This window comes from Brienomyrus brachyistius, chromosome 21, assembly GCF_023856365.1.
Source record: "Brienomyrus brachyistius isolate T26 chromosome 21, BBRACH_0.4, whole genome shotgun sequence".
In the NCBI taxonomy this organism is placed as follows: domain Eukaryota; kingdom Metazoa; phylum Chordata; class Actinopteri; order Osteoglossiformes; family Mormyridae; genus Brienomyrus; species Brienomyrus brachyistius.
In genome coordinates, this window is record NC_064553.1 from 19,848,766 (window position 1) to 19,871,501 (window position 22,736).

The 22,736-nt window shown below is 41.7% G+C and overlaps 1 protein-coding gene across 5 annotated transcripts in view; it reads right to left on the reverse strand.

Moving 5' to 3' along the window:
- Window positions 1–797: 797 nt before the first annotated feature.
- The window catches only part of LOC125717170 (homer protein homolog 3-like), a 61,942-nt gene continuing 40,003 nt past the window's right edge, over window positions 798–22,736 (reverse strand). For 2 of the 5 annotated variants that reach the window (XM_048990167.1, XM_048990165.1), the window contains exons 6-10: window positions 20,385–20,518; window positions 18,812–18,968; window positions 17,432–17,542; window positions 5,223–5,300; window positions 800–3,568 (exon numbers count right to left, since the gene is read on the reverse strand). In XM_048990167.1, the coding sequence (XP_048846124.1) occupies window positions 3,383–3,568; window positions 5,223–5,300; window positions 17,432–17,542; window positions 18,812–18,968; window positions 20,385–20,518 (666 nt within the window). In that variant the 3' untranslated portion in view covers window positions 800–3,382. Of the gene's footprint in view, window positions 3,569–5,222; window positions 5,301–7,600; window positions 7,837–17,431; window positions 17,543–18,811; window positions 18,969–20,384; window positions 20,519–22,736 lie in introns of those variants that run through there. The other 3 variants (XM_048990166.1, XM_048990164.1, XM_048990169.1) reach the window with 3 other exon arrangements.

A 22,736-nucleotide genomic window follows, 5' to 3' on the forward strand; every position in this document is an offset into this window, starting at 1 on the left:
CCAAGAGCAGAGCTCCCGCTAATCTCCCGCCACGGCTTTTTCAATACTAGATGCGGAAGCAGCGTCGAAGGTTGGGGCGTGGCCAGGTCCGGGAGGCGGAGTCGAAGGGAGCAACGGGCGACGATTAGGATCTGCAGGGCAATCCCTCCCCCTGAACCTTACGGCACGTAACAGACAAACACCGGAAAAAAGATAGGAACGGACGAGCCCCCAATTTCTGCACTGGCTTAAGGTCCTTTTAACTGTAATACTAGTTGACAAATCCTCAAGCTCAATGTGTCCTCCTTGATATGAATTATCTGGTTACCCAACACACCCGGCTATACACATGATGCAACATGTTTTTGTGCTTAGCTTGCATAGAGGAATCTTCTCAGGTATAATCCACCTTCCTCCCATATTCTTGTCCCATTTGTTACCTCACATCAAATCTATAGTCTTCATGTTCAATGTTTTATCATGTTCTCAAATGAGGTCATTCATCGGGTATTGATTTGCTAAAGCATGCAGGGTTTTGTACTTATTTATCTTTACCCATATATTTATCCCAAAAAACATTTAAAAATATTTCTGGGGCATTTATGTTTAGGGATCTCCTACAACATTGATCTCTATAGTTAAAAATTAGACTTTCATGGGTATAAATATTAATTTGCTACCCATCCATCAATAATCTTGATAATGTCATCATTATTTTCTAAAGAGGAAAGAGGGAGACATTCGTTAGCAGATAATTTAGGGTAGGGGTCTACAGAACTAGGGTTTCATAATGCAATGACATGCACTGAATGTTCTATGGTTGGGCTACATCAGGCTCACATCAATGGCAGCAACCATACCTATATAAACAACTCTTTGATTGAGCACAAAAATAATATATTTTCATTATAAAACAGTAAATACCTTTCAGTTTCATTTACTTCAACTCCCCTCAAACAAAAACACGTAAATACTCAATCACATCATAATACACCGTTTGCCATTAGTTTATTGGAATATTTTATTGCATACAAATGAAATAATAATGAAAGTCATATTGCTTCTTTATTGTAACATGGATCAAAAAAAATCTGTAAAATAAATATAATACATAGGGTGGTCTGGTGTTCCTGTAGCCTCACGTTAAACTGTAGCATTTCACAAGGGGATTTTGATTCACAAAACACTGTGTACAGCTACTTTCATTACACACACAAAGAAATAATTCCTACAATTAGAGTCTGAAATGGTCATTTTGAAAAGTTAGTTTTCACTATATTCATGAGGTGAATGACGTGAATACTAAAGCGTCAAAAGATTCAATTATTTTTCAATTAATAACCACATATCTCAATACAGTACATTAATAACATACACCTAAACCTGCGGACCTAGTTTGCTTTAAAGAGAGTGCAAAACCGATTATCTCAATTTCCCATTGCAGAAGTTTATAACAGTATAAGAGCCGTTTCCAAAATATTTATTTTTTTATCATCAATAAACATGATTGCATTGTTTATTGCTAGCCTTTGTTCACATAGTCAAAAATATACTTTCAAAATATACTATATCCACCTACACATGTTATTGCTGCTTCAGTACAAAACACATGCAGCTATTAATGTAGTTACAGCTGGAGTAAGCAATCATTGTTATGATTGAAACCTACAACATTATGCTGTGTACTAATTACTCTAAAATGATTCGACTGAGCCAAATATTAATAGCTGCACAAAAGATTTACGAACAATATAATAAATCTACCTACGTATCTGGCATAAATATCATTTCAGTATAACAAGTTTCAAAAATGGCAATATACTATAAAGTTAGACTTTCTGAGGCAGTTCCATTAAACCAAATACTTGCTAACTGTTCTTTGATGACTTATAAAGCATGTTCCTCCCAAGTCTTGAGGCCAGAGGTTAAATGCAGCAATGTCCAGTTGAATAGAAAAATTGTTTTGTAGCCATGCCAGCATAAAGGAAGCATGCATTTGTCACACCTGACAAATTATGGGAGGAAATCGGTTTCCTCACCCAGATTAAAATGAGCGCATCCCCACATAATGACAAGTGAGCAAATTGGAATAATCCTATGCCTGGTTTGGTCAACAAATGCTTGGAACATTTATTGGATTTTACTTCACTAATCTTTGTATTAATAACCTTAAAGGCAATTTTACCAAGAGCCCTTATGACAATATTTCTATTCAACATTTCAGTATTACATTTAACACTTGAACCTGTTAAATCAGCATAAAGCACAGCACATTTGAGAATATATTGCTTCACATGAATCCAAAAACTAATCTGGGAAGTACTGGTATAAAACAGAATAATGCTGATTGGGAGCTTACTGAAACAATAAGGTCCATGCTGAAGCTTCACTTGCATATAATATTCTTGATTTTGCATTATGTTACCAAAGCTAACTTGTCCAAAGATCAATGATAATATGTTTTGTAATACCAATGGGGTGTGGTCAAAGTTACATATTCATTGCAAATTTTTTTATCATTTCATATTTGCTTGGGTGTGTCTAAAGAACTATTATGCAATGTGCACTATGATCACAAAGAAACTTTTCACTACCTCTTGTATTGATGCTGTGTTAAGTAATGTCGATACTATAGATGTATATCTGTCAATAACAGTTGTCTGTCAACAGTTGATACTGTGAATGTATTGCTGTTTTGCCTCTTTCACCATATACGTTGGTCTGAATTGATAAAATGTGCATCTAAAAATTTAATATATCCTGAATTTTGACAGGTCAATCACACCGTTCAGGTAGAAATGTAATAGCCAGACGAGAGCTCACATGTTTGGACATGTGTTTCTAGCTTAATTTTAAGAACATTAAAACAGTATAATATAATGAACAAAAGTACTAAACCTGTAAGAATGATGGCACTTTTGCTATTGGCAAATTTGAGTTTCACACACCACTCTGTGCTTTTAAACAGTTCTAAAAGCGTTTTAAATTCTAAAAACATTCCTTTTGTTTGTACACATTTTCATAAAAAAATTATGACTACCCATTTTTGAAACAGTTCATACTATAAGTAAATAACTAAAACCCAGTACCTGTTCATCATTGTTAATTTTAACACTGATGTTATAGCTTTTACATACGTAGATAACAGACAGTGCTGATGCTAACTGTAATGCTAATTCAAACATACTGCAAAGCACTTTAGTAAATCAATATTTTCCTGTGAAAACTATACCAAAACAGAAAACAATAAAAGAATTGAAAATTATGAGTGTAATTCTACAGGCTGTGTCAGGGCTCTCTTCCTTCATTGGTAAAATATCACTTCTGGTTGGGATGATCTGAGCCACCTCTCCCCGCTTACCAGCATTGTATATAGTAGCCAGTAGATGACATTCTACCTGATCTACTTATCAATCAGTTTTACTAGGCTTTGCCTTAAGTCATTCAAATCAAAGATCTTGACATCCAAGATGTCAATGACCCTTTGCATCTCACTTTCAGTCCGGTCCCTGTCCTCGAGGGAAGAGGCTAGAGTTTGCTCAGCATTCTGCACCTGCCGCTCCAGCTCTATGTTCCGCATCTCCATCTCCTGAAAACCATGAGAAGTGACAAGGTCATTGCTGGTGTTTATCAATTGCTTTCTGTGGTTTCCGCTTACAAATAGTACTTTTCACCTGTTTTGTGTCCAGTACATATAATACAGATTATATGAATAATACAAATATACACTGCTCAGAAATCTTGAAGGAACTCATTGAAAACACAAATCAGATCTCAATTGGAAGAAAAAATGATGCTGGATATCTATATTGATATGACCTGGGTAATGTGTTAGGAACAAAAGGATGCCACATCGTTTGATGGAAAAGAAAATTATCAACCTACAAAGGGCTGAATTCAAAGATACCCCGAAAATCTAAGTGAAAAAATGATGTGGCAGGTTAGTCCATTTTGCTAAAATTTCATTGCAGCAAATTCCTTCATCCTCCAAGAACTACTTGCATACTCTTGCCACATGAAGCCGGGCATTGTCATGCACCAGGGGGAACCCAGGACCCACTGCACCAGTGTTGGGTCTGACAATGGGTCCAAGGATTTCATCCTGATACCTAATGGCAATCAAGGTGTCGTTGTCTAGCCGGTAGTGGTCTGTGCGTCCCTCCATGAATTTGCCTCCCCAGACCATCACTGACCCACCACCGAACTGGTTATACTGAACAGTGTTACAGGGTACAGACAGCATAACATTCAGCATGGCTTCTCCAGACACATGTGCTCAGGGTGAACCTGCTCTTATCTGTGAAAAGCACAGGGTGCCAGTGGTGAACCTGCCAATTCTGGTATTCTATGGAAAATGCCAATCGAGCTCCATGGTGCTGGACAGTGAGCACAGGGTCCACTAAAGGATGTCGGGCCCTCAGGCCACCCTTATCAAGTCTGTGTCTGATTGTTTGTTCAGAGACATTCACACCAGTGGCCTGCTGGAGGTCATTTTGTAGGGCTCTAACAATGCTCATCCTGCTCCTCCTTGCACAGAGGAGCAGATATCTGTGTCTCCTGGTGGGTTAAGGACCTTCTATGGCCCTGTCCATCTCTCGTAGAATAACTGCCTGTCTCCTGGAATCTCCTCCATGCCCTTGAGACTCTGCTGGGAGACACAGCAAACCTTCTGGCAATGGCACGTATTGATGCGCCATCCTGGAAGAGTTGGACTACCTGTGCAACCTCTGTATGGTCCAGGTATTGCCTCATGCTACCTGTAGTGACACTCTCTTTAGAAAAACTAGTGAAAAACTATCAAAAAAGATGAGGAGGAAAAATGTCAGTGGCCTCCACCTGTTAAAGCATTCCTGTTTTGGGGGGTCGTCTCATTCTTGCCCCTCTAATGCACCTGTTGTTAATTTATTGTTATTATTATTATAATTATACATTCATTCCGAGTTTTGAGGATTTTGAGCAGTCCAAAGATATGTTGTTTAGGCTGACTATTCTCTCCATTGCCTATTGTCTGTGTGTACATATGTGCTCTATGATGGATTATCATTCCATTCATGGTATGCCCTGCCTTGTGCTGTTTCTGATAGCCTCACCTCTCCCATATCCAGGATAAATCATTCATGGATGGATGGAAATGATACAACCAACATTCTTATGCCATTTTGTAGTCAAGTACTAACAGTACTAAAAATCAAACTGAAAGTAGAATGCATCGTTGCCCATATGGACTTATTTAAGGAGATCACCTGCAGCCTATGGATAGCCTCCAGTCTTTCTTGCTCTAGCTCATGGTAGTTTGACTTCTTCTGCAGAATATGAATTTCCTGAAACATAAACACAGACAATCACATGGGAACAACTGCATTAAATACTGATCAACTACCAGTCCAAGACTAGAACATGTTTATATGCTAATACTCTACAGCCACTCTTATATAGGGTCATGAGCTGAAACAAGATTCATGGTCAGAAAATATCTGCAATCACCAGTTTCTCAAACACTTCCTTATCCTCCTATTCATGTTCCCCTGTAATAAAGTTTTAATTCTTATGTTCATTCTGAAGGACACATAGTGTATAATTGTTATTAAGATGAAAGATGATTAATTCTTTAATGACATCTGTCTTTTCATCACAATTAAAACCATAGTCTCTCTCACCACAGGAACCTTTTTCAGGAAAAAAAATACTCCACAATTCAACATAAAAGTGGCTTTCTCTTTTGTGCTCGGGCTTTCGTGTTGCAATTTTGTCATATTTGTCTTTAGATTGTTTATCTATAATAAATGTAAAAAGAGTTGTGCACCAATGTGGAAATTTTGACCGATACTGATTACCGATTGATTAATATTGCTGATACCGGTGACAGTCTAACCTCTGAGTCACTTGCCAAGCAGGGGTTGCAGGTGCAGATTAGTGGAATGACATCTTTTTCTATTCTGAAAATATAAATTTTCTATTCTATTCTGAAAAAATTGATCTGCAGGCCTGACTGTATTGCCCAGAAAAGGAATGCATTTGTCTTTGGGACCAGGCGGATGTCAAACTTTGGCTGCTAACTGGAAACTGATTTAATCTGGCCATAGACTGCCCCAAAATTGAAGCAAAGCCACTTAGTGGCTGGAAATGGAAATGTGAAAAGTATGACATTGGACCTTGTGAATGATATAAGTCAAGAATTAGATCTACACTTGATTTAATTTTCAAATGCACTGGCCAAAAAATGAAGCAGCAACACTGTGTGGCAACAAAGGAAGGAAATGTCAGCTGTAGAAGACACTTATTTTGAACAAAGTAACTGAAAGTATTTTATGAATCTTTATCAAACTTTGCAAGCACATTGTAGGAGTGACAAACTGGATCAAAGTATGAGAATTTGAAAATTGAAGCAGCGCCACACAGTGAAAGTAAGGAAAAAGGGTAGTTCATGACACTTATCGCATTAGTGCAATAACTCATAAAGTATTTGACAGATCTGTTTCAACCTTTGCAGGCACACTATATGGATGAAGATATGGACTTGTTTTCAAGTTGCATTAAAATTGCACAAAAACTGAAGCCACAGCACTTAGTGACAACAAAGAAATGGCTGAGTTGATGAGATGCTTAACGCCGTGGTTCTTTTTCCAAACTTTCCAGGAACATTGTACACATCAGTAACTTATGCAAATCTATTCTGGAAGGCAAAGCTCTCGATTTACCATTCGATCTGCGTTCTTACCCTTACCTTTGGTTATCAGCTCTAGATAATGACCAAAAGAATGAGATCATGGATACAAACAGCAGAAATGAGTTTCCTCCACAGAGAGTCTGGGATCAGCCTTAGAGAAAGCGTGAGGAGCTCAGAAATTTGGGAGGGGCTCAAAATAAAGCCTCTGCTCCTCTGAATCGAAAGGAGCCAGTTTAGGTGGTTCGGACATCTATCTAGGGTGCCTCCTGGACGGCTCTCTGTGGAGGTGCTTTGGTCATGTCCAACAGGGAGGAGGCCCCGAGGCAGACCCAGGACACGCTGCAGAGATTACATCTCTTGGCTGGCCTGGGAACACCTTGGTGTTACCCCGGAGGAGCTGGAAGAGCTGGTTGCTGAGAGAGGGGTCTGGGCATCCCTGCTTAGACCCGACCCTGGATAAGTATTGGATAATGGATGGATGCATGGAACTTAATGCTGACCAAGTTGATATATTTTTCTTATAACTACACATCTTCAAATGGTTTATCCCGCTTATACCATGACTAAATCACAACAAAACAAAAAATAATGATAGAATTAAATTTTTCTTAAATTTTGGAGGGACTGTCTTCACTGTGTTCAATGGTAATTTGCTGTGTAAATTGTTTTGAACCCTTCTCCTGACTAATATGTTTGAACAATGAGATCCCTTTGATGCTTTGTAAGCTCTCTGTGAACCATGGCTTTTGCTGTAGGATGCAACTGGATGAATGTCAGGAAAATCCTACTAGGACAACTGAACTATATTTGGAGTTAATCAAAGTCACATTACTTAATGGCAGGTGTGTACCCAAAAAGATTTAATGCTGTAATTAAATCAAAAGGTGCTTCTGTGGTGACCATGTGCAGGGTGAGCGAACAGGAAGCGGGAAATCAGGGTCAGGCACAGGGAGATCCAAAACAAAGGGGTTTAATGCTGGCAGAGCAAAACACGGTGAAAATGTCTTTGACGGGACTGGGGAAACATACTCGAACATGGACTAAATACACAAAACTAAGAGACAGAAATGTAGAACACCTGAGAACACTCAGGAATTCACATGAGGTAAATGAGGGGGTGTGGCATACAGGAAGATCGTACTAGTCGGGTGTGACAGAACCGCCCCCCCCAAAGGCGTGCGCTCCAGGCCCTGGAAGACAAAAGCAAAAACATCAACGAGGAACCGGGAACAGAATAGACACACAGAACAGGCACAGGGATAGGACCTGACACAAGACAGGGAACGCAAACAGGCAGGCCAGGAAAGAAGATACAGATGGAACAGAGAACGGAGGAACAAAAGGACCAGGTGTGAACAGAGGAGACACAGGAGGGCGAGGAGCAGATACAGGAGGGACGAAAGAAGGAGGCTGAAAGGGAAAGGATGGAGGACAATGGGGAGCACAAGGGGACCCTGGTGAATGGAAGGCTGAAGCCACAGGAGCGGCAAGCGACTGCCAGCAAGGGGACCCTCGGCAGACACGAGGAGGGAGCAGGAGGGAGCGTCGGAGGGGCCGTCCAGGATGGCGGAGGGACAGGCGATGAAGGCGAGTAGGTTGATGAAGGGGCAACCGGAGAAGGGGAGGAGGGAGAAGGAACTGCCACAGGCGAAGGGGACACCATAGCTGGAGAAGGCAACCAAGGACTCAGAGCAGGGAGGCTCGCCAGCGATCGACGAGGTGGCGAACTCAGGATCGTAGGCGGCTGAGGAGGTGCCGCAGGCAACTGCCAAGTGGAAGCCAGAGGGACCACAGGCGACAGACGATTGGAAGCCGCAGGCAAGCTGGTGTTCAGAAAGTCCGGGACCACCTCAGGGACAGGGATTTAGGTCAAGGGAGCTGTGACAGGAACAAGGACGGGCATAGTCGGAACATCAGGTTCCAGAACATCAGACGCGGACGGAGCCAGGCAACTGCCGAGTGGAAGCCGGAGGATCCGTAGGTGAACGCCGAACAGGAGCCCGGGGAAACAAGGGCGAGCCAGGGGGCAAGGTGGGCTGGACCTGACCCTTGTGTTTGTGTCCTCTCCCCTTTCAGGACACCGAAAGGTGGAGCCCTGACCGGGATCCACCACGCTGGAGCGCTGGTTGGGGTGATCCACTGGAGGGGTCCTTTGAGGCCACCAGGAAAAGCCCTGAGGGGTCCCACTCAAGTTCCTCCTTCCCCTATGGGGAAGGAGCAGTGTTCAGAAAGTCCGAGGCCACCTCAGGGACAGGGATTTGGGTCAAGGGAGCTGGGACAGGAACCAGGATGGCTGTAGTTGGAACATCAGTTGCCAGAACATCAGACGTGGGTGGAGCTGGGACCTCTGGTGGAACAGGAGGCGGAGACAGCTCCGGGACCTTGGGTGGGGAAGTAGCATCTGGCGTGGGAGGTACTTCAGAGACCTGAGGTGCTGTCTGAGCCTCGCAGGGTGGTGGAGGCGGCACAGGAGCCTCGCAGGGGCCGGGACCTCAGGTGGAGTAGCAGGCGGAGGCCGCGCCGGGACCTCGGGTGGAGCAGCAGGTGGAGGACTTGTTGAAGCCAGTATTCCACCTCGCAAACGAGATCACCATATTCAGCTTCGGTTAGCTGAGGCGTCTTCTTGGGAAGTCCTGTCATACTGTGATTACAGTGTGCAGGGTGAGCAAGCAGGAAGCGGGGAATCAGGGTCAGGCACACGGAGATCCAAAACAAGGGGGTTTAATGCTGGCAGAGCACAACATGGTGAAAACGTCTATGACAGGACTGGGGAAGCATACTCGATTGTGGACTAAATACACAAAACTAAGAGACGGAAATGCAGAACACCTGAGAACACTCAGGAATTCACATGAGGTAAATGAGGGGGCGTGGCACACAGGAGGATCGTACAAGTCGGGTGTGACAGCTTCAAAGATGTACTATTTTATGGGTGTGCACACTTATGCAACCAGCTTATATTTTTTCACAAAAACCTACCATTTTAACAGGGGTGTGTACACTGTATTGATAAATTAAAAATGTGTGTAAAGAGTTTTCAATGTTAGTTACAACCAATTCTATTTTCCCCAAGATAAACCACTTTATTGGGATTAAAAACAAACAAAAAAAATCCTTCTTGCAGTTCTGTGATAAGCACACCCGACCAAAAACACAGCTAAACCCTAGCAGAGTAAACATGCTTGTGTTTCTTGCTAAAAGTGCGTAAACTGATTTGTGTTCCTCTTCCAAATGGTGATTGTATATATATATATATATACATATACAAGCAGTGAAAGTTTCCTAGAACATAATTTCATATCTTATTGTTTTTTTGTGATTATTTGTGATTATGATGGTAATTGCTGTTATTAATTTCATTGCTGGGCATAATTTATTTTCATTACACAATGATGACCACTACCAGTGCATTGTTTATTTGGGCAACATTTTCTGCTCCTGTTTCAAATGGGGAAAATAAAAGGTGGAAAAAATGCTTTAATTGTGTAGTTTTTGCATTTGTGTCATGAGTTGATGATAAAAGGGGCTTTCACATGCTAGACCCACATTAGATTGTCACATGTTCTGTCCCGTATCTCTGCCCTGTGACATAGAAACTTACAAACAAAAAAAAACATATTAAGTAAATTTTGGAAACTGTTTGGAAACCACAGTTTGGAGAGCATTTTTAACAAACAACATTTCCTATGTATTGTTTACAACATAGGCTGTATAAACATTTTCTCATTAATAATCATGTAATTTACCAAGTTACTGCTTATTTAATAATAAGTATATTTAATAATATTAATATAATAATCCACACTGCAAATTTAGATACTGGTCCAGTCCTACATTCTACATATAGAATATAGTGATCCTCTGCCTATCGCGGAAATTACGTTCTAGACCCATCAGCAATAGGTGAAAATCCACGATATAGAAAGATACTGAATTAGTGGCTCAGCAGCTACAGCGGGATCTTGATTTAATTAGTGACTGGGCCGATACCTGGCAGATGAAATTTAACGTCGATAAATGTAAGGTACTCCATCTAGGGAGCAGAAATATAAAGTACAGGTATTTCATGGGTGTCACTGAAATAAAGGTAGCTGATCATGAGAAAGACCTTGGTGTGTATGTTGATGCTTCCATGTCCCATTCTCGCCAGTGTGGGGAAGCAATAAAAAAGGCCAATAGGATGTTGGGGTACATCTCCAGGTGTGTGGAGTTTAAGTCAAGGGAGGTAATGCTAAGATTATACAATTCCTTGGTGAGACCTCACCTAGAATATTGTGTGCAGGTTTGGTCACCATATCTTAAAAAGGACATTGTGGCCTTAGAAAAGGTGCAGCGTAGGGCCACAAAAATGATTCCTGGTCTTAGAGGAATGTCATACGAGGAACGGTTACTTGAGCTAAATCTGTTCAGTCTCAAGCAAAGGAGACTGAGGGGGGACATGATCCAGGTATATAAGATTCTAACAGGTTTGGATGCTGTTCAAGCAAATAGTTACTTCAGCATTAGTTTAAATACACGAACTCGTGGCCATAGGTGGAAATTAGCGGGAGAACACTTCAAGCTGGATTTAAGGAAGCACTTCTTTACACAGCGTGTAGTCAGAGTATGGAATACCCTTCCTGATAATGTAGTGCAAGCTGAATCCTTGGGTTCCTTTAAATCAGAGCTAGATAAGATTTTAACGACTCTGAGCTATTAGTTTAGTTCTCCCCAAGCGAGCTTGATGGGCCGAATGGCCTCCTCTCGTTTGTATAGTTCTTATGTTCTTATGTTCTTATGTTCTTTTGTTTTATAGTTTAAGCCTTAAACAGAAGTCAGAAGTATACAAATTACTAAAGAACTAAGTGCAACATTGGGCTAGTTTCTTGAAACCGTTTTGGACCTACAGGTGCTTGGAATTTGGCAAAAAACTATAGTAATTATAGTATAGTATAGTATAGTATAGTATAGTATAGTATAGTAATTATATGGTAGGCCTTTTTCACTGACTAACTGATTTACAAGTAAAATACCATTTCTAAACCGCCTCTCATAAAACAATGATTTGTTCTTAAACAAGATGTTACCATTATTCCAAATAAAATAATGGCGTGGGGAGAAATTATGTTTATAGATGAGCTTGAAAAGAAGGGCCTGTTAGTGAAAATCGGTTATGCCCTGCTTGTCCGATCCTCCCATGTGCCACGCCCCCCTCGTTAACCTCGTGTGAAATCCCGATGTCACCAGCTGTTTCCTGTTATTTCCAACTGATCCTGTTTATCCAATTGATACATATATATATATATACACACATACACACTCACCGACCGGCCACTTTATTAGGTGCACCTTGCTAGTACTGAGTTGGATCCCCTTTTGCCTTCAGAACTGCCTTAATCCTTCATGCCATAGATTCAACAAGGTACTGGAAACATTCCTCAGAGATTTTGGTCCATATTGACATGATAGCATAACGCAGTTGCTGCAGATTTGTCGGCTGCACATCCATTATGCGAATCTCCCATTCCACCACATCCCAAAGGTGCTCTATTGGATTGAGATCTGGTGACTGTGGAGGCCATTTCAGTACAGTGAACTCATTGTCATGTTCAAGAAACCAGTCTGAGATGATTCGAGCTTTATGACATGGTGCATTATCCTGCTGGAAGTAGCCATCAGAAGATGGGTACACTGTGGTCATAAAGGGATAGACATGGTCAGCAACAATACTCAGGTAGGCTGTGGCGTTGCAACAATGATCAATTAGTACTAAGGGGCCCAAAGTGTGCCAAGAAAATGTCCCCCACACCATTACACCACCACCACCAGCCTGAACCGTTGATACAAGGCAGGATGGATCCATGCTTTCATGTTGTTGATGCCAAATTCTGACCCTACCATCCGAATGTCACAGCAGAAATCGAGACTCATCAGACCAGGCAACATTTTTCCAATCTTCTATTGTCCAATTTTGGTGAGCCTGTGCAAATAGTAGCCTCAGTTTCCTGTTCTTTGCTGACAGGAGTGGCACCCGGTGTGGTCTTCTGCAGCTCTAGCCCATCTGCCTCAAGGTTCGACGTGTTGTGCGTTCGGAGATGCTCTTCTGCATACCTTGGTTGTAACGAGTGGTTATTTGACTTACTGTTACCTTTCTATCAGCTCGAACCACTCTGGCCATTCTCCTCTGACCTCTGGCATCAACAAGGCATTTTCGCCCACAGAACTGCCGCTCACTGGATGTTTTCCTTTTTTCGGACCATTCTCTGTAAACCCTAGAGATGGTTGTGCGTGACAATCCCAGAAGATCAGCAGTTTCTGCAATACTCAGACCAGCCCGTCTGGCACTAACAACCATGCCACGTTCAAAGTCACTTAAATCACCTTTCTTCCCCATTCTGAAGCTCGGTTTGAACTGCAGCGGTTCGTCTTGACCATGTCAACATGCCTAAATGCATTGAGTTGCCACCATGTGATTGGCTGATCAGTAATTTGCGTCAACGAGCAGTTGGACAGGTGTGCATAATAAAGTGGCCGGTGAGTGTATATATCCCTTCAATGGGCTCCACACCTGTAGGAGGGGCCATAGGGGTCGGGTGCAGTGTGAGTTGTGCAGTGGCCAAGGGTGGGGACCTTGCCGGTTCGATCCTCGGCTGCAGAAGCTAGCTCTAGAGACATGGAATGTCACCTCTCTGACAGGAGCCTGAACTGGTGTACGAGGTTGTGAAGTTCCGACTAGATATAGTCGGGCTCACCTCGACACATGGTTTGGGCTCTGAAACCAGTGACCGCCGAAGTCGCATTCCGCTTGGCCCGCCCATACCTGTCAGCTGCCTCTGGAGTCCTACAGGCCAAAAAGGCCCAATAGGTCTCCTTCTTCAGCTTGACGGCATCCCTCACCCCTGGTGTCCACCGGCAGGTTCGGGGATTGCCGCCATGACAGGCACCAACTACCTTATGGCCACAGCTCCGGTCAGTCACTTCCACAATGGAGGTGTGGAACATGGCCCATTTGGACTCAATGTCCCCTGCCTCCCCCAGGACATGGGAGAAGCTCTGCTGGAGGTATGAGTTGAAGCTCCTCCTGACAGGGGATTCTGCCAGATGTTCCCAGCAGACCCTCACTATACGCTTGGGTCTGCCAGGTCTGACCGGCTTCCTCCCCCACCAGCAGAGTCAACCCACTACCTGGTAGTGATCAGTTGACTGCTCCGGCCATCTCCTCACCCAAGTGTCCAATTCATGCAGCCGCAAGTCCGATGACACCATGACAAAGTTGATCATTGAACTGCGGCCTAGGGTGTCCTGGTGTCCAGTGCACATATGGACACCCTTATGCTTGAACATGGTGTTCATTATGGACAATCCGTGATGAGCACAGAAGTCCAATAACAAAATACGACTTGGGTTCAGATCGGGGGGGGGGGCGTTCCTCCCAATCACACTCTTCCAGGTCTCACTGTCATTGCCCACGTGAGCATTGAAGTCCCCCAGCAGAACAAGGGAGGCTACCGTTTCGTCCACCGCAGTAAACCCAAATGTACAGGAGCCCAGTCAGGGGCAATAAGTATGCCCACCCCTGCTCGGCGCCTCTCCCCATGAGCAACTCTCCTTCGAGGAGACTGGTTCCAGAGCCCAAGCCATGTGTCGAGGTGAGCTATATATCTAATCGGAAACTCACAACCTCGCGCACCAGCTCAAGCTCCTCCCCCATCGGAGAGGTAACATTCCATGTCCCTAGAGCTAGCCTCTGCAGCTGAGGATCAGACCGCCAAGGTCCCCACCTTCGGCCACTGCCCAACTCACACTGCACCTGACCCCTTTAGCCCCTCCTACCTGTGGTGAGCCCATTGGAGGGGGGACCCATGTGCCTTCTTCGGGCTGTGCCCGACCAGGCCTCATGGGTGCAGGCCTGGCCACCTGGCACTCGCCATCGAGCCCCACCCCCAGGCCTGGCTCAAGGGGGGGGCCCAGTGACACGCGTCCGGGCAAGGGAAATCGTGAGTCCATGTTTTTATTTATCATAAGGGGTTTTTTGAGCCACATTTCATCTGGTTCCTCACCCAGGACCTGTTTGCCTTGGGTGACCCTACTAGGGGCATAAAGCCCCGGGCGACATAAGCTCCTGGGATCATTGGAACATGCAAAACCCCCACCATGATAAGGTGTCAATAAGGTGTCGGCTCCAGGAGAGGCCACGAATTCTAGTATTTAAATTAATATGGTAGTTACTTAGTCTCCTTTGCTCAACTGGACTTTGAGAGTCAAATATGCATGGTATAGATCAGTGGAGAAATTGGTGGTGAAAGATTTTACAAATCGACTAATAGGTGGGATGTGCAGTAAATGAACAGGTGTAGTTTTAGAGTTACATGTCACAACTAGGACTCGGAGCATTCAGGTAAAGCCACATTTATTAACTTTCACATTTCCAGGTAATCCATCCAGTAATTCCAGAAATTGTACAGGTTAGTGAGTGTGTAATGAGTATGGCTTAGATAGGCAGAGCAATGTCAATGGAATACAATGCTGTTGTTCCCACAGCCCTGCTTTCTAGATTAAAATGAATTATAAACATGTCGCCGGCAGTACTTTGAGATCTCTAATAAGGGAGTCAGCAAAATCCCTCAAATCTCCGCTATGGAAAATGGCTGATCATGCAATTCAGTTGTTATTTTACTTGCTGTGTCTTCAGCTCTGGTACTGCTAACTTCGAATATTGATGCAGTTTAAATATTGGCCAAGATATTGTTCCAGTACTGATATCTTGATTTTTTAAAGCATATTAGCCGATACCAATATGATAACTAATATGTTGTGCATCTGTAGTATATTCATTGCTGCAAAAAAATAGAACCGTAACAAATCGACTTGTTCATCCTCCATTGTTTTGTTTCATTGTGTATAAAATAACATGTGAAATTTAACCTATGCAATTTTGCATCACCCATGCTTCTTTAGCATAAAGATCACAGTTCCTGTTGTGCAGTGGGAAAGCAACACACAAACGTGACAAGTGACCAGGAACTACAAAACTTCCCAGTACAGATAGCCCAGAAATTCAGAGCCTGGAACCAAATTCCTGAACTTTGGTGGTAAAGCACCTGATGTAATATACTCTTTATTTGGGTTCCCTAATTCTAGTCCTGGAACGCCAGAATCCAACATACTTTGCAGGTTGCCCTGCTCAAACACATCTTAATCAGCTAATTAGCTGTCAGGGTCAGCACCTGTTTTGTGCCAGTCTTGTATCTTCTCCCCATGTGGCCAGTAGGTATCGCTGGCCATCCTGTCTTCCTTGTTGTCAGTCTGTAGTTTATCCTGATCCCTGTCGGCTGCATGACTCAATGAGGTAAGTTGCGGCAACCCGATTAAACCCCAATTGTTGTTTGTTCAAATCCTACTTCCTCTGATTTTGTATTTTGTTCCCTAGTGTTTCATTGGTATCATTTTTTTCTAATTCCTGTGATTTTGTGAGTTTGTTTCCTGTTTTGGTTTCTTGCTTAGTGCCTTGGTTGTTTTACTTGTCTTTCTTATTTCCCCAGTGTTAGATTCTGTTTTCCTTGTCTTTTTTTATCAGTCCCTAGTTTCCCTGTTTAGTTTCTGAGTTAATTATTAGTTTCACCTGTTGCCTGTCCTTATGCCTGTCCTTGTGCGTTTGCCTAATTGCTCATTGCCCTGCACCCTCCCGGATTGTTTAATTGTCTGTCTCACTCCTGCTTGTCGTTACCTGGTTCAGTTTTTGTATTTAAGTTCCTGCCTGAGTTCAGTTCCTGAGTGGGTCATTATATGTATGATGTTGTTTGTTGCACGTTCTGTTATTTGTACTTGGCCTGCCTGCCTGCCTGCCTGCCTGCCTGCCCGCCCGCCCGCCCCTTGTTACACTGACCCATTTGTAATTACCCTTTGTTTATCCCATTTTGCTTTTGACCCCTCCTGAGACCTGTACTACGAAGCGGGGTTACTAGCTTATCAGGGAAACTTGTCAGATTTAAGGTAGTCTGGGCAAAATGTAAGTAAACGAATATGAAGTCCATTTAAATTGTGGTACCTTAAATCTGACAAGTTACCCCGATAAGCCAGTAACCCTGCTTTGTAGTACAGGCCATTGGTTCATTTGTTTTGTAGTGTTCCTAATGTTTTTCTGTTTTTGTTAATAAACCCTGTTCGTTCTGTGAGCCGCAAGTGGGTTGTCCAACTTTTTCCCAGCCTGCACCGCACCATACCATGCCTCCGTGCCCGAACTGCCTGGGTCCATGACATTAGCAGGTTTAGTAGGTGTGTTTGAGCTTTAATCGGCTAATTACCAAAGTCAGTAGGTATGTTTGAGCAGGGAAATCTGCAACACGTGCTGGACTCTGGCCCTCCAGGACTGGAATTGGAGAACTTTGCTCTATATGTATGTAAGGCAGGGGTGGCCAATCTCATCCGCAAAGGGCCGGTGTGTATGCAGGTTTTTCGGATAACCTTTACGTCAGCTGTTCAAACCCAGGTGTGAGGACTCTTCAGCCAATCAGTCCTCTAATTAGTGACCTAATTAGGGAGTTGCAGTGAAAACCTGCATACACACTGGCTCTTTGTGGATAAGATTGGCTACCCCTGATATAGGGGGTCTCCAACTGCAGTTCTGGAGAGCTACTATCTTGGCTTTTGATGAGTCACAACTGTTCCTGGTATTTACCTGAGCTCATCAGAAGCCAAATAGGATAGAAAACCTACTGGACAGACATTCTCCAGGACCGGAGTTAGAGACCCCTTATGTGTATTTACAGATAAATACCTAATACAAGTAAGGTGTAAACGTTTTACCTCATCTTTTGCCTTCAGGAGAGCTTCTAGTTCCTCTAGTGACTGAGTGAGCTCATCCTTTAGTAAGTCACTTGGACCGTGGCTGCTTCCATGGGCTTCTAGATCTGCCAGCTAAAATAATAATTGCAAAAACATACATTTGCAATTTTTTTTTAGTCACTGATTTTTCTAAGAGTTCTCCCAACCCAATCCTAGACATTTATATTACTTATACTATGCAAATAAGTCATCAGTAAGAGTCAATGAAAATTAGCTGAGCCGATTTCAGGAGGGGCCTGCCACTCAAGACCTTCCATTGGTTCGGCCGCTGCCTTAATGTCTATTTCAATATCCTTTCCTGTAGTATTGTGCTATTTTCTCCTTTCGGTAATCTGGTACTGAAATTGGCAATCCTTACTGTGCTTTAATTATTTTACACTACTGAAAAGATTCACTGGGTATTATGTGCAATGTTTTCTGCAGCCCAAATTATTTTACGTCTGATTCAATATCTGATATCTGAAAGGAAGGTATATAACTACAGTGGGAATCTCTTTAGTTTAACTTCAACTTAAAAGACTTTGTGAACCTTGAGAAATTATTTTTAACGTCTAAGAGATAAAAAAAAAAAAATGAAATAAATATCTGGCAGCTCCCAGTGGTAATTTTTCCATTCCTTCAAACTAGGACAATGTAAGTAGGATATTGCCGCCCTACAAACTCTTCTCTCTTTCACCCCAAGAGACATGAACCACTTTCAGTCACCTGGTCATTCCTCCTTATGAAATGTAAGCCATAAATTTTCCAGATATGGATTCCAGCTTTATGAAAATAAATATTTAGAAATATTATCCTACCCAACTTTAATTTTGATCAAAACTTTATACCATCTAATTAGTTGAGAAATTCATGAACCAAGATGTTTTGTTTAATCGGATTGTCAGAAAGTTAAAAAAAAGTTCATTCATGACAGAATGCAAAGTGTAGTATTTGTAGCTTCTGAACTTAGCAAAATGTAAATTGTCATACTGATTTCACAAAATATACTTATCCCTCAACTTAGTTATTATAATATCTATTATAATATTGTATCGATTATAATAATTATAATAGATATTATAATATTAGAAGACATTAAATTTTAGTTTTAGTCCCAAGAATTTCTGCTAATCCTCGAAGGACCCCGGGTTTCCTTTTTTCATGTATTAGGATATCCATAGCATAATTGGTTTATTAAAACTGGAAATCCTTGTTAATTGTGTAGAACTGAAGCAGGCACCTCATTGTAGCTACAGGTGTACTGATCTTTCCTACTATTCCCAATCGCACATAAATGCTGAGTAAAGAAAATTGTGCTGCAGAAAGTTATTGGGCAGATAGAGGCTCAGGAGAGCGGCTGACCTGGTCCCGCAGCCGCTCAGTTTCTTCTTGGTAGGCTGCCAGCTGCTTCTTCCACTGCTCTACATTGTTATTGGCCTCATGCAGTGCGGCTACTAGCTTTGCATTGCTGTCTTGCAAGGTAAACAGCTCTGCCTCCAGACTAATCTCACAGATTGACCTGCAAACGACAAATGAAGTGAGGAGACTTTACACAATATCATCTTCCAGCAGGCGTTGCTGGTCATTCTGTCCCTCGTGTTGTCAGTCTTTGTTTTCCCTGCTCCCAGTTGGCTGCATAGCTCAACCTGTTGAGCATACAGTTGTCTGTGAATCCTTATGTCCTGTGTTAAAATCCCACCTCTTCTGTATTTGTTCCTACTGTTTTCATTAGTATGAGTTTTTCTAGTTCCCATGTTTGGTGATTTTTTTTTTCCATTCTGTTTTGGTTTCTTGTTTTGAGCCTTAGTTATGTTTTATAGGTTTTGTTACTCCCAGCGTTAGATTCTGTGTTTCCAGTTTTCTTGGTTAGTTCTTAGTTTCCCTGTTTAGTGACTTTGAGTTAATGAGTTTCATCTATGGTCTGTTTTACAGTTTTTGTTAATTAGTCTCACCTGTCCTGTGCTAGTCTTGTTACCCAGTTTTAGTTTCAGTATTTAAGTCCCTGCTTCTGTTCAGTTCCCTAGTGGTTTGTTGAATGTTCTGTCGATTTGCAATGGTTAATGTTTGTTGTTAGACGTATGTTCTGCCTGCCTGCCCCTGTTTTGTAATTAATCTTTGTTTATCCCCATTCACTTTTGACTCCTCGTGGTCCTTTTTTTGTTAGTGTTTTCTTGTGTTTTTAGTTAATTTAATAAACCCTGTTTTGTATTGTTGAGCCGCAAGTGGGTCGTCCTGTATTTCTGCCTGTATCATGCCACGTCCTCACTCTAAAGCCGCCCGAATCCATAACAACTTTGTATCATACTGTAGATTTGAGCAGACTATAGTGGTCTGTGGTTTGGAAAACTACAGGCACAACAAGAGCTTCCTTCCAAGATAGGAGCAATGGCTTTTAAACTGCACTAGAACAATTACACTATAAATATAATAAATATATAACATATTAAGTGTGTCTTTATATTTTTGACCCATCTAATGAATGCTGTTTTTCTCTGTGATACATAAAACCATTTGAAGTAATTAATATGGTGTCCAAATAGGAAATAAGAAATTTCACTCATTGATTAAATGGAAATTAAATTATTTTAATTGTTATCCAGGAATCTGTTGTACCTCCCTGTTCTTGGTACTTATATAAGCATTAATGACCTGGAATCACACAGCAAAAAAACACAATTACAATGTTTTGCTAAAATTGTGTACAAATTTCATTCTCTGTTACCCGCATGCCATGTAGTTTGAGTTTCATCGTAAACTATTCCAACAAGGTACAGTACATACACACAGACACACACACACTGTTGCTATATATATATATATATATATATATATATATATATATATATATATATATATATATATATATATATGCTCACACACTGAGCGTTGGTTTTGAATTTGGAAAACAAGCTAATCACAAGTGGAAAATGATTACCCTTCAGAGAGCATCTTTTTGATTCGTTCCTTCTCGGATGACAAGGTAATGTCTGCACTTTGACTGCGAAATAGCTTCTCCTCTCCAGGGCCGTTGATGCACATTGGCGGTGACTGCAAGTCTTCAGACAGGTCCTGTAGGATGTTATACACAGAACCCTTCTTAATGGGGCAATCTAGACCAGTGGTTCATGCATGTGAAGTATATAATTATATACACTTTTTATATAATTAATTGTTTAAGCTTTTTGCTATAGGCAAATGTGTTTTATCACATTTAAAGAATTATCATCCATCAGGATGATAATCCGGAATGCATTTTGAAGGATTAAGACATACCTACAAGCATTTCCCTTGACTTTATAAACTTTTCAAGCAAATCATTTAAGTCACACTTGGTGCAAGTTTACAAGCACTGAGAAAAGATTAAGCTAATTAACAAAATTAAGCTCATTAAAACACTGCAATGTTGGATCATATTCAGACTATTTTGACTGTTCCTGCATAATTTTTATATTTGTGAAAGGATATTTGTATGTAAATGAACAGTATTCACTTGAATGTATTTATTTCAATTTTAATAAAGAATTTAGTATTATTTACAAGTTCTACAGGGAGGTGTGTGAGGTAATACTCTCTGATCATGATCATAAGGTTGTAGGTTCAAATTCTGTGGTCAGCCGAATGAGGTCATTGTTGAGCCCTTGAGCAAGGCCCTTAATCAATTGCTCTAGGGACTGGCTGACTCTGCCCTCTGCATTTTACACAGAATCAACCCCACAAATTGAGAAATGAGTGAAACTAAAAATGTTGGTGTGATCTCTTAATTTTTTTCCAGAGCTGTATGTGCTCATTGCACTGCCCAGCCCCTACCGCTGAGCAGATTTGGTCCTCCTGAATGTCTAATCCCTTCTGATGACACTGACATCTCCTAAGTAAATAAATGTCAGATATTTAAATTAGGGTTGCACCAACCCGATATTCGGGATCGGTATCGGCACTGATCCATACCTGATTAGACATCAGATATCAGCCATGTGTGACCAATCCATGTTCGATATCTTATTTTATTTTCAGCAGTCTGTAAAAAGATAGTTCTTATTTCTTGTGCTCTTTTGAGCATTCACTACAGCTTGTGATACATGAAGGGCTGCTGTCAATAAAGCGTAAGTTATGCTGTTGCCAGTGGGAGAAAATTGCAAGGCATTTTAAGCATTTACCACTTTCATATACTCACTTGGAAGATATTGAAATGGAACTGCAAATGCTTAAAAAAAATTAAAACAAGCTGTACAAATGAGGTGGAACAGAATGTTATGTACAGTCAAATAAAAAAGTATGTGAACCCTTTGGAATTATCTGGTTTTCTGCATGAATTTGTCAAGAAGGTAATCTGATCTTAATCTAAGTCAAAGGTGCTGCTATACACAATTTAGCTTAAGCCAATAACATGCAAGCATGTATTCTTTCATGTCTTTATATAGAAACACATTCAACATTCACAGTGGTAGTGGAAAAAGTAAGTGAACTTTTGGATTTAATAACTGGTTGACCTTCATTTGGCAGCAATGACCTCAACCAGGTGCTCCCTGTAACTGCAAGTCAGACCTGCACATCATGCAGGGGGAATTTTAGCCCATTCTTCCCTGCAGAATGGCCTTAACCCTTCCATATTCTTTGGTTGTCTTCTGTGTATGGCTCTCTTCAAGTCATTCCAGAGCATCTCAATAGGATTGAGATCTGGGCTCTGACTGGGCCATTCCAAAAAGTGGATTTTGTTCTTCTGAAACCATTGTGCTGTGGATTTGCTGCGATGTTTGAGGTCATTGGCCTGTTGCATCACCCAGCCTTTTCTGAGCTTCAGTTGATGGATAGACACCCTCACATAATCCTAGAGAATTTGTTGATAAACTTGGGAATTAATTTTCCCCTTAATAATGGCAAGCTGTCCAGGCTCTGATACAGCAAAGCAGGCCCAAATCATGATGTTCCCTCCATCATACTTTACTGTAGGGATGATGTTTTGATGTTGATATGCAGGTGTCCTTTTTACGCCAAATGAAGTTCTGCTTGTTCCTCCCAAATTGTTCACTCCAGAAAACATTTTTCCAGTCCCATTGTGGAGTATCCAAGTGCTCTTTCGCAAACTTCAGGCATGCAGAAATGTTCTTTTTTGACAGCAGTGGCTTCCTTCTTGGTGTCCTGCCATGGACTCCATTCTTGTTTAATGTTCTGCATATTATTGAATCATGAACAGAGATGTTAGTTCCAAAGACTTCCTCAAATTGCTCGCTGTCAATCTAGGGTTCTTCTCTACCACATTGATGACTTTGTGCTGTGCTCTTGGGGTCAT